The sequence below is a fragment of the Callithrix jacchus genome, chromosome 16 (assembly GCF_049354715.1).
Source record: "Callithrix jacchus isolate 240 chromosome 16, calJac240_pri, whole genome shotgun sequence".
Classification (NCBI taxonomy): domain Eukaryota; kingdom Metazoa; phylum Chordata; class Mammalia; order Primates; family Cebidae; genus Callithrix; species Callithrix jacchus.
In genome coordinates this window covers 99,182,903-99,195,749 of record NC_133517.1, presented here as the reverse complement: position 1 = coordinate 99,195,749, position 12,847 = coordinate 99,182,903, and the positions used below count along the sequence as shown (strand labels likewise).

Here is a 12,847-nt window from a genome sequence, read left to right as displayed (position 1 = left end):
GGAAATGACATGGTGGGTGTATATTTTGTAAAAGGACACTCTCTACTGCTACCAAAATTTGGCCATAAAAGGAAAAACATTTAAATACAAATCATACAAATCAGGGTTCCCCAAGTCCCGGGGGCCCCTCACAGCAGGAGGTGAGCAGCGGGCCAGCAAGCATTACAACCTGATCACCACCTATTAGATTAGCGGCAGCATTAGATTCTCATTGGAGCACAGGCAATATCGTGAACCACACATGCGAAGATCTAGGCTGCATGCTCCTTATGAGAAGCTAATGCTTGATCTGAGGTTCATGAACCTCAGAATCAGTTCTGAATCTGTTCCATCTCGAAACATCACGCCCTCTCCCCAACAACCCCTTGGAAAACTTGTCTTCCATGAAACCAGTCCCTGGTGCCAGAAAGTTGAGGACTGCTAATATAGATTATGGTAACTTAATTTCATGCAAATTAAGTTTTTTGGGTTTTGTTTTGTTTTGTTTTGTTTGAGTCTTCCTCTGTCAGGCTGGAGTACAGAGGTGCATTCTCTGCTCACTGACACCTCTGCCTCCAGGTTCAAGCAGAACTCTGGACCTCAGGTGGTCTACCCACCTTGGCCTCCCAAAGTGCTGGGATTACTGGCGTGAGCCACCACAGCTGGCCACAAATTAACGTTTTGAAAACTATTTTTTTTTTCTTTTCTTGTAGAGACGGGGTTTTCACCATGTTGGCCAGGATGATCTCGATCTCTTGACCTTCTGATCCACCTGCCTAGGCCGCCCTAGGTGCTGGGATTACAGGCGTGAGGCACTGCGCCCGGCCTTGAAAACTATTTCTTAAACCTATGCTACCTTGTTTACTAACACTAATAAAAGGCCTAGATAGTGGTAAGATTCAATACTGTTATAGAATATCCAGGAGACTGGAGAGACCAATGGGAGAAGCAGGAGGATTTTATTAAGGTAGCTGATGGCTCAGCAGATTAGCATCCCAAGGTTGGGCCCCGATAAAGAAAATGGGGTACTTTTTATACATCCAGGATGATGTAGCAACTAACAGGTTTGAAGAAGCCAGAACAAAGAACACTTAAGTAATTTGTAACATGTCCTGTGATGTACATTTAAAAAATAGCATGTTTAGAAATGCACTGTACATTCTTTGGGTGTTATCGTGCCCTGTGACCTTGCAGCTGGTCAGCAAGAAAAACTGGAGCCTTGAGATGCCTGGGAACTTTGCTGAGAATGTGGGGAGAACAGATAAGGGAGGTTTTCCAGGAAATCAGTTAATTTTAAGCAGAGGTGGGGGTTAGGTTTTCTATTAAACAATACACTACACAGCAAAATTTATTATATTGCAATTATAAATTATAAGGTTTGTTTTTACTATTACTGCTATTATCTTCTTCAGTATTATGTTAAATCTAAATGTAGGGAACCGGATTCCTCTGGAATTGTGGTGCTGAAAAAGCAGTGAGATTGATATTTAGCCAAGATGGTGTAAGAATTCTGATTCCAGATAAAAGAATCATAGTCTTGGGTAATAACAGGAAAATTAAGGGAAAAACAGAAAAATTTTAACTTCATGGCATTTATTATTCTGTGTCATGTTGTAGGCACTTATCCAGATTAACATTACATGCAAACATACTGTTTTGACTGCAAAAATCAAAACAATTCAATTCAACCTTGAATTCAAAGGCCTTTCAATACATATGGGCCTTCTTTTGCGTCTAACAGTTTGAAAGATGCAGTTGAAAAAGGTGAGTGTGGCTACTTTGGTTTCAGAAAATAAATATAAAGAAAAAACATGTATATATATATATATATATATATATACACACACATATAAGGTGAGTGGTGACTGAGGCAAAGGCCACATTATCTTCCCAGTATCTATTTCCCAATAAATTCTCTTTGAGGCACCTGAGATTAATTAAGGCTGACCTTGGAATGTCAAAAACCACAGAACAAGGTGTTGCCTGACTAAGGGGAATGGGAGGGGAGTCGGATTTAGTAGTGGTCACAATGACTTTCAAAATTGTGCGTGAAAAATTTGATGTTTTCCCTCCTGCTACTTTTTTTTTTTTTTTTGAAATAAGAGTCTCACTCTGTTGCCCAGTCTGGAGTGCTTGGTGTGTTCTTAGCTCACTGCAGCCTCTGCCTCCCGAGTTCAAGCTGTTCTCCTGTCTCAGCCTCCCCAGTAGCTGGGACTACAGGCCCACACCACCACACCTGGCTAGGTTTCACCACATTGGCCAGGCTGGTCTCAAACTCCTGACCTCAGGTGATCCGCCCAACTCGGCCTCCCAAAGCACTCCTGCCACTTTTAGTAGCAGGTTATTACTTCCTAGTGTAGGGTGGATATGATTAGAAACAAGTTCTTGACTGCATAATGTTTATTTTTTTCACATCATAAAAGTCATAATTAACTTTCTGAAATGGTTTGAAGAAGGCTTTGTCTAAGAGTGGTTACTAGGTTGTCTGTTAATTTAACATGCCTTTCAGTGTTGTACACACCAAATTCATGCACATTAAAAACAGCTCACAAAGAGACAGAGTTTTACCACTGTTATCTGTGTAAATGAAGCAGAGGGCCGAGGGGGCAGTGAGGGGAGCGGGGAGAGAAAGAAGATTCTTCAGGAATTGGACTGGAGGAGTTTGGAACTCTAGCCCATCATTATTGCCTTTCAGGCTTCTTGCCTACTAAGTACTGTAATATAGAAGAGAGATCTAATTACCAATATCTCAATTTTAGGTACTACTTTTTTCTTGTAATTTAGTAACGTAATCTCTCTAAGCATTTTCTTTTCTTTTGAAAAGCCCAAAACAAAAGTGATAGGTTGATATGGAATGGATTTGGTAAAATCCCAAATAAGCTGAGAGAGCACTAGGAGACTGTTTTCAGAGGCAGGGTTAGAGGCTTCGAAGGTGTGGCCCAGGGCAAGAGGGCAGGGAGTGAGGCGGGCAGATGGGAGAGCTGTTGGAGGTAGTTAATAGTTGATCATTGAGGGAGCTGGAGTGACAGGAGCTGTCTTGTGTGTGACTATCACTTAACATATATAATCATGCACTTGCAGGGTAGGGTAACACCTTGAACGTCATCTGACCCAGCCATCTCTTTTTGAGATGGAGTTTTGCTTTTGTCTTCCAGGCTGGAGTCCAATGGCATGATCTTGGCTCACCACAACCTACACCTCCTGAGTTCAAGTGATTCTCCTGCCTCAGCCTCCCAAGTAGATGGGATTACAGGCATACACCACCACGTCTGGTTAATTTTGTATTTTTAGTAGAGATGGAGTTTCTCCGTGTTGGTCAGGCTGGTCTCGAACTGACGTCAGGTGATCTGCCTCCCTTAGCCTCCCAAAGTACTGGGATTACTGGTGTGAACCACCAGGCCCGACCTCCAGCCACCTTTTGATGCCCTCCCCTCCTCAACAGTTTGCCCACTGGTGCCATCCAGCGAGGGCTGAGTGACTGCAGTGATACTCTGCCCCTCTCTGCATCTCTTAAACCTCCCTGCTCTAGCATTTGTGTCGTAGGTTTTTCCACAGCCAGGGGGGTGCTGCCTGCCAGGCCCTGTGCCGAGTGCTTTATGTAGATTAACTCAGTCATACAAGAGTCCTTCACGTACTAGGTCTTATTTCTGCATTGCAAAAGAGGAAACTGAGGCACCAAAAGGTTAACTTCCTCAGGTCACCCTGCTAGTTGAGTGGCAGGAGGGGGACTACCACCTTAGCAGCCTGGCTGCAGGCTATTCTGACCCACTCACCACCTCCTGTTTTCTAGTTGGGACTGCAGCTGGGGCCACGTGTTCTCACTGCAGTGTCTGGCTGTATTGCCCAGGATGAGGAGTGCAACATGTAGACCCTTGTTCATTTAGACAGTTCTTGAGTACCGTCACAAACTTTAAAAGCAGTGGGGTTTTCTGGATTTTGTTTGTTTGCTAGTTTTTAACTTTTCATGCAATAGAAGGGAGGGGTGGGTGACTCAGAGAAAAGAGTTGGGAGAAAAAGAAAAGTCAATTTTTAGGGCAAGGCGGGTGGATCAATGAGGTCAGGAGTTCAAGACCAGCCTGACCAACATGGTGAAACCCCATTTGTATTAAAATTACAAAAAATTAGCTGGGTGTGGTGGTGGGCATCTGTAATCCCAGCTACAGCTGAGGCAGGAGAATCGCTTGAACCTGGGACAGTAAGTAAATAAGTAAATGTATGTAAATTTCGCATACCAGGGCAGCTTTCTCATCTATATAGTTGTGCTCCACAGTCCTGCCTCCCATACCCCAGCCCCTCCATCTCCCAATGTTGTCATACATGCACACAGCTTCAGATAGACTTACCTGTTGGTTCCAGTATCAAAGCATCGTGGTGAGATTGGTCTACATGCCCCTGAGATTTTTCTCCCAAAACCTTTTCCTTGGCTGTGATTCCGAGGTTGAAGCTGACAACATGTGATGTTAACTCAGCTCCCATTTCTTTCCTTCTGCATAATATCCTTCCAACAATAAAATTTTTTAAAATCCTGGTCTGCTAGAAATTATCTCTGAGCCGTATAACTTTCCAATTATTTCATCCCAGAGCAACATAGAGAAAACTACATGAGCCCTTGTAAACGCCTGGGGGATCCCAGTGTGTTAGAGAAGACGTCTGGAGCAGTCGGACCAACACATGGATGTTTGAAAGTTATTCTGGAACTTGAAATAAACTTAAGTTTTCATTGTGAACCATTTTACTATAAAACACAGAACTTATTTAATAAGGTGCCTCAGAGTCCACATTGATTTTACTCTAGGGACAAATGAGGCATGGAATTTTATCTTTTTACAGTTTAGGAAAGGTTTCTGGGAATGTATTTCCCTTTCCATTACTACAAGGGAGGTGGCAGGGAAGGATGTGGGGCAGGGAGGCAGGTGAAATGGGAGTCTGATATCCACAGTTCTGAGCAGTCCCTGCACCCCTCCTTTTCCAGCCAACATTTTGCGCCAGCAGCTGGGCGTGCTGGGATTGGAGTCCCCTGGAACGGTTGTTGTCATGTACAGTAGGTGGCATAGCGCATTTGGGTTTTGGGAACATGGAGAGGCAGCTGCTCTGGGATGCCTTTGATAGGGTTACCGAGGTGATAGTGCACTGCTTATTCCATTTCCTCAATATTTAAATATCCAATATTTACTTAACTATTAAAATACTTAAGTGTGAAGAATCATTTTAACTTAGTTTCGGTCACTATTTTGGTATTTTCTAATTTTTGGATCCAATTGAAAATATTTCTAATGTGAATTCTATATTTTGGGTACAATCTATATCAAATAATTTGGAGAGTTCCTTTGCTGAGAATTAAAGTTCCTTACATTTAGATTTAATAGGCTGCCTCCTATTATGAAGCGAAGAAAACAGTTTTACAATAAACTAAGGATAAAATCAACCTCTGCCTTGTTTGCCTTGGAAATGATTCTTTATTCTAGGTGAGAGGAGAGTTTCTCGTTAGAACTCCCCAAAATGTGTTTATATTCTCATCTCCTGGTGTCTTAGATTCATGAATATAAGATGTGATCAGTTGTCAATAGCACTATTATTTTAGGTGCTTCTGTGAGGTGCTGTCAGTTACAAGATACAGCCAAAATTCCGAGATGTTAAGATGTACAGAAGTGTATACATTAGAATAAAGAAATACAGAGTTGTGTGTCTGTATTTACTTATAGCATATATCATAGGTGGCGGCATTCAATAAGTTTGGAAAACTTATTGTAGATACCTTTTTTTTTTTTTTTTTTTGGCACGATGGAGTCTCTCTCTGTGTTGCCCAGGCTGGAGTGCAATGACGCACTCTCAGCTCACCGCAACCTCCACCTCCTGGGTTCAAGCAATTCTCCTGCCTCAGCTTCCTAAGTGGCTGGGATTACAGGCATGCGTCATCACGTCCGGCTAATTTTTGTATTTTTAAGTAGAGATGGGGTTTCGTCATGTTAGTCGGACTGGTCTCGAACCTCTGACCCTTTAACAACACGTCAGCCTCCCAAAGCACTGGGATTACAGGTGTGCGCCACCATGCCTGGCTTATTGTAGATGTAATAATAATAATAATAATAATTTTTGAGACAGTTTCACTCTTGTTGCCCAGGCTGGAGTTCAATGGTGTGATGTTGGCTTGCTGCATCCTCTGCCTGCTGGGTTCAAGTGATTTTCCTGCCTCAGCCTCCCGAGTTGCTAAGATTACAGGCATGCACCAAATTTCTATAGTTTTCGTCCAGATGGGATTTCACCCTGTTGGCCAGGCTGGTCTTGAACTTCTGACCATATGGCATCTTAATGGGCACATTCTGTGTTCATTGATCCTATAGTTATTTTCTCAGATTTTGGAGTACTTTACATATCCTTGTAGTAAGGAGAAATAGCAAGTGCTTTTAGTCAGTAGACTGCAGTGGAAACTGGCAATGCTTCCTTCACCAGCCCTTCTTTTATATCTCACTAGCATCAGCATCACTTAGATAAAAAGATTTACAACCAATTCCATGTGGAGACCTTTTGAAACTAGTTCAAAGGCATCATCTGGAGAATATTTTGCAATCAGTATTTAGTACGTGTTGAAGGAAAAGTGAAAACGAGGGTGTCAGAAAGTTTCACGAAAGGAGAAATTCTTCTCCAGGCCTCTTGAGCTTTGGATTAAGGGTCAAGGCAATAGAATATTTGAAAGAAAAGACTATGAAGATGTTAAAGTATTTGCTGGGTGTGGTGGCCCACGCCTGTAATCCACGCACTTTGGGAAGCTGAGGTGAGAGGATCACTTGAGGTCAGGAGTTCTAGCCCAGCCTGGGCAACAGGGAAGACTCCATTTCTATGTGTTAAACATTTAAGTCACTCTACTGTGTTTTAGGATAGTTTATCTAACGGTAAGTATATGAGTCAGTTAATTGTTTAATGCGGTGGTGGTGCATTGTGCTGAAGCTCAGTCATGCTAAATTTAATATTTCTGGTGCTGGACACAGCTGTTTCCACTTGTTATAAGTTGCTGTATCTAATGTACACACATGTATGTGCACTGGAGGCTCAGTCCTAGAGTCAAATAAGCAGAGACAGAGAAGAGAGCTGTTGCTTAGTTTTAGAGAATACTTTTTTCTTCCCTCAGCTCAAACTGACCCTGTGGAACTGCTAGTGGAGATGCTCTTGTTAGATACTGGCTAGAACTTGTCAAGGTCGTCCATGAGGCTCTCTTCATGTGCTGACCCTCGCCCATCTTTCCAACTTCATCTCTGCCACATTCTCCCTTCAGTGTTGACTGTAGCAGACCCCTTGCACTTCCCAGAAAGTGCCTGGTCGTGTGCTTCCCTCTTCATTCCCTACCGGAATGTCATCCTCCTTACGCCACGCCACACCAGGTAACCTCCTTCTCATCCTCCTGAGCACCCATCCTCGACTCTGCAGCCTATATTAGTCATCCCTGTCTCCTTGGTTCATATCTTGTCAGTATCCACACGTGGCTCATGTTGAGTCTTACTGTGTCTGCCGTCTCCTAGACTGCAGGTCCCTGAGCAGACAGAGACATGCCTTCAGGCTCGAGTTGCTGTGACTGAGTGCCCTGGACACATAGATGCTCAGTGGGTGCTGGTTTGTTGGGCGTGGTTTCCTGTTGTGCCTCCAGCATGTGTTCTATCCTGAGCCTATCTTGCCTACTCCATTCCTTTTCCACGTGGGCAATTCCGAACATTACCCCAGTGTCTGTACCTTGGGTAGTACCTGATGTATAAAGTATTTAGCACATAGGCAAAGGTCACTACCTCTTTCAGGAACAAAGGCTGGGGAGCTCCTGGGCGTGACTCTAGCGCATTACCTTTGCCTGTGTGTTGCCTGCTGGCCATTCATCTGCTTCTTGCATCCCAGTTCCAGAGTCCTATTTAGCTTGACTTGGGCTGGGCCTTGTGGATGATTCTCCATTACCTCCTGACCCTGTTCAGCCAGGCCAGCAGAGGTCGCTGGAGGAGGAAGTCCCTCTCCCGTTCCTGTGTGCTTTTGTGGTGTTCAGACCTTGTTGGCAGTGCCCCCCAGGGCCCAGTGCAAGTGGGGACAGCGGCAGCAGCACCTTTTCATGACAGGCCTGCCAGCATCCCCTGCCTCTCAGGTGGCTTCCCGCAGATGCTTCTGTGCACACCTGGTTCAGCCGGAGGCTTCTCCACGTCCAGGGGGCTTCAGCCACACCTTCCCCAGCCGTGTTTCAGCCCAGCCTCAGGGACCTCCGTCCTAGCATGTTCCTTCCCTGAGTGCCCTCCTTCAATCCTATATCCATTAGTGCTCTCTTTCCACCGTTAGTCAGTTCCCTGTTCCTCAGTCCCCTGTTAATAATTCATTAAACTTCATTCACATCACTGTGCGGCTTCTGCATTCTGATTGGACCCCAGCTAATACAGATGCCCTCTGCCTAGTTGGCTGAAGGAACCATACAGGCTTTTCAGGGGCCAGCCTAAATGGCACCTCTGTCACTCTGCAAACATCTGAGTTCCTGCTGTCAGATAGGCACTGGACCACCCTCAGGGAAGTGAGACCCAGCTTCAGCCCCACAGGAGCTCCAGGCCTGGGAGGAGAGCAGTAATGAAGTGTGTAGAGCTAGAGAGGAGGGGCGTGTGTGTGTGTGTGTGTGTGTGTGTGTGTGTGTGTTTCCGAGAGTGCAATGTGACAGAAACTTGAAACAAACTTAAAATTTTAGTGTTGTTCTTGTAGGAGCTAAAGGGACAGATAAATGAAAATTCATGAAATTGATGAATACCACTTTGAGCATAAATGACATCCCTAATAGAAAATCCAACCATGTGTGGTTTTGTTTGTGGCTAGTCTTTCCCTTTCCACCAATCACTTGAGGTTAGTGAGGTTTTATTTTGTCTTCTCATCTCTGAACTCCTAAAGGGCAGGGACTGTCTTTTACATTAATTATCTTGTACCTACAATGATTGTTATGTACTAAATGTGTAATAAATGTTAGTTTACTGAATGAAGGGTGATTATATTGAGTTGACATTCTATTCTATATTTCATTTCTACTCCAAGAAAGCCCAAATCAGCCAGTGTGTAGACCGCTAACTCTCAGGTATCCCTATTTCATAGTCATGAAAACTGATGTTAAGTAACTTACCCAAGGCTACGCTGATAACGTGTGACTGACCCAGGTTTTGAGTCCAGGCTGATACCAAAAGATTGGTGTTTTCACTACACTTTGCAGCTCTCGCCATGAGTGTTTGCCGGTGGTCAGTCAGGTGCCTGTCGTATTTGTGTGTGCACACTGACACACTCACCTAGGGGTCCTTTTTCCTCTTCAGAGCCATGACCATTTCTTTATTCCTAGAGTTAAAGCCCACTGGGCATCCAGGTACGCATGGACAAGATTCGAAAAACTCAGGGCTTGAGAGTGTCTCTCCATTTGCTTCTTGAAGGTTTCAGAAAGTCTTTTAATGAAGTGTATCCACTTACTAGAAAATCAAACTTGGTACAAGTTGTGGAATGTGTTTACTTGCATAAAAGTTCAGTGACAGCTAAGCCTCAGGAACGTGCGTGCTCTTTAAACACTAACTTACTGTCCCTCTTTCTTCTCAGGTGCTGCTACCCCCGTATGATGAGGCCACTGGGAATGGTGCTGCCAAGGAGCCGCCGCCACCTTACCTGTCTGGCTGAGCAGAGCTGAGGGCAGCAGCTTGACTTTTTTGACATCTGAGCAGTAGTTCTATTATTTCACTTTGCGATGAGCTCTCTGAGCTTGTTTGTTGCTGAAATGCTACTTTTAAAAATTTAGATGTTACGTTGAAACCTGTATTTTTCCGCATATGCTTTACTAGAACACTGTGATAGATGAGCTGTTGTAGAATTCTTTCTATAGGATTTGGGGTGTAATGGGCTTCACTAACCTTCCCTATGCACTGAAACTTCCCCCAAATCTGATGAACCCAGAGTCAGAGAAGTTCGCTTTTGTACCTGCTGGGCTCCAAAGTTAGGCCGTTAGTCACACTTTTTCTCTCTACTGCCTGTATTTTGAAAGTGTAAAATAGAACCAAAAATAGACAACATTTTCTTAAGCCATTCCAGTGCAGAGAACAAACCCTTATGGAAGCAGGAATGTCAATTGTGTGATCATTGTTCTAATTAGGTAAATAGAAGTCCTTATATATGTATTACAAGAATTTGCCCCCTAGCATCATTTATGACTTAAGTTCAATGACGGTTTGCACTTGGTAGTAAAGGACTTTTCTCCATGGCCTAAATTAAGACCATTAAAAAGTGCTAGGCTGTGGGAGCAGTAACCATCTGATGACTATTCTTGTGCATCCGGGTCCAGGGATATGGGCGACGTGCCTCGTCTGTATTAGAGGGTGTGACGGGTGTGTTTGGCGCTGCATGGGGTCTGGTGCTCCTCTCCTGGATTCACATCCCTACCCAGGGCCCGCTTTCACAAGTGTTCTGCCCTATCCTGGTTCAAGGAGGTCATCCAGCTGACTTTACCAAGCGGAATTGGGATAGATTTGATACAAATTTGTATGACAACATGGAAAAGGGTTTTCCTCCTCCTTTCCCTCCAAGGTACATTCTACCGCTTTAAAATTCCAAGTATACTTAGTGACCTTTTAAAATGTAAACGTTTTCAGAAAAATGAAGGTTGCTTTCCTTGTATGCGTTTATTATCTTGACTACCTGAACTGCAAGGGATTTTTATATACTCATATGTTCCTAAGTCAGCAGCTCTCCCGTTGGTTCATTATTGAATGTGCTATAAATGAAGTCTTTTGCAATTAAAAAGAGGTTTGCCCACATCCAAGACGACCTTGTGACTCTGGTGATTGTGTCTGAGGACCTTTCCCCCAACATGTGGCCAGGCAGATGCACACAGTTCAGCCTAAGGGGTAGGCTTTATGGTTTGATTGACACACAGTGTTTTTAATATCCCAGTGCTGATAAAATCAGCATCTTAGGTCAAGAGGAATGGAGGACAAACAGACTCGAGCTTCCAACATTCCTAACCATGTGTTCAGCTGTTTTGCATATGATTGCTTTAAGTCCATATGCACTTTCAGTAAGCAGGTAAGATTTTGCTACATTCCAAGGGAGATTAAAGTAAGAAACGTAACGGGTATTTTTTATCCCAAGGAATCAGCCTAAGTTATTTTTTATTTTTTGGTGTATCTCATTGGCATTCAAGAGTTAAATACATGAGTTATTGGGAATGGAGAGGTTACGGGGCAGTGGCTCATGCCCATAATCCGAACATCTCGGAAGAACACGGCAAGAAGGTCAATTGAGCCCAGGAGTTAGAGACAAGCCTGGCCAACATAGTGAGACTTCATCTCTATGCAAAGAGTAAAAATTAGCTGTGGACAATGGCATGTTCCTGTAGTCTCAGCCTTTCATGAGGCTCAGATGGGAGGATAGCTTGAGTCCAGGAGGTTGAGGCTGCAGTGAACTGTGGCCTTGATTATGCCACTTGCACTCCAGCCTGAGTGACAGACTGAGACCTCATCTCAGAATGGGAAAGGCCTATCAGGTAGTTCATGATTCCTGAGAAGGCACATAGGAAATCACAGTTGATTGCATGTTGCTCTCCATGATTTTATAGCTCTTTGCCTAATCATTTTTGCAGTATGAAAAATGGTACAGGCAAGCCTCAGTGGCTCATGCCTGTAATCCCAACACTTGGGGAGGTCGAGGCGGTGTATCACCTGAGGTCAGGTGTTCGAGAACAGTCCGACCGACCAACATGGCAAAACCCCGTTTCTACTAAAAATACAAAAATGATCTGGGCTTTGTGACCTGTAATCTCAACTAGTTGGGAAGCTGAGGCAGGGGAATCACTTAAATCCAGGAGGTGGAGGAGGTTGCAGTGAGCTGACTGCGTTGTTCAAGTGCCACTGTACTCCAGCTTGGGGACAGAGTGAGACTCCATCTCAAAAAAAAGAAAAAGTATCCAGTTTTCAGCAAACGATGAGCAGCAGAGGCAGTTTTTTTTTTTTTTTTTTAAGTCATCAATAGTGTAAATACAGCTTTTATTAAGACAGAAACCTCTTAACCCAGGAAATAAAAATTGTATGTCCCTTGATAATATGTCAACATGTAGCAGGTATATTGCTTTGATAGAGGAAAGTCAGTTTAGTAAGGCACTGTGAGAGTCAGGGTGGGTTGCACATAGTTCACCAGGAATGAGAGTTGGAGCTGTGTTTGTCTCAGGAAAGGCTGAGTGTGGCATCATCCTGGCTGCTACTTGCTAGTCACCTGTCTGGGCTGCGGTGTCTCAGCCCCTGCTAGCCAAGAGACACGTTCCACTTCCTGGCCTTGATGGGAATGTCAAAGCTAGGCCTACTCAGGGGCAGATGAGGCTTCACCTGTGCCTAAGGAAAGTTCTGGCTCGGAGAAGACAAGGAACAATGGGTCTGCTGTCTGACCAGGAACAGCATAAAGGACCATGTTGTCACTTGTCTCAGGGACCCCCCTTGCACCTGGTGTGGTAGCCTTTGTGTGGTGTCCATTTTATACTTTATATATATATATATATATTTTTTTTTTTTTAATTGCAGTTTAGGTTCTGGGGTACATGTGCAGAACATGCAGGATTGTTCCATAGGTACATACATGGCAATGTGGTTTGCTGCCTCCATCCCCATCACTTATATCTGGCATTTCTCCCCATGTTATCCCTCCCCTACTCCCTACCCCCACTGTCCCTACCCTAGTCCTCCCTAACAGACCTCAGTGTGTGATGCTCCCCTCCATGTGTCCATATGTTCTCATTGTTCAACACCCGCCTATGAGTGAGAATATGCGATGTTTGATTTTCTGTTCTTGTGTCAGTTTGCTGAGAATGATGGTTTCCAGATTCATCCATGTCCCTAGAAAGGACACA

At 44.1% G+C, this 12,847-nt stretch overlaps 1 protein-coding gene across 1 annotated transcript in view; it reads left to right on the top strand.

Moving 5' to 3' along the window:
• Positions 1-10,771, top strand: part of LOC100385770 (lysosomal-associated transmembrane protein 4B) — a 60,953-nt gene extending 50,182 nt beyond the window's left edge. Inside the window, 1 exon segment of the mRNA XM_008982944.5 lies at positions 9,559-10,771. Coding sequence (XP_008981192.5) covers positions 9,559-9,636 — 78 coding nt within the window. The 3' untranslated portion in view covers positions 9,637-10,771.
• Positions 10,772-12,847: the final 2,076 nt, after the last annotated feature.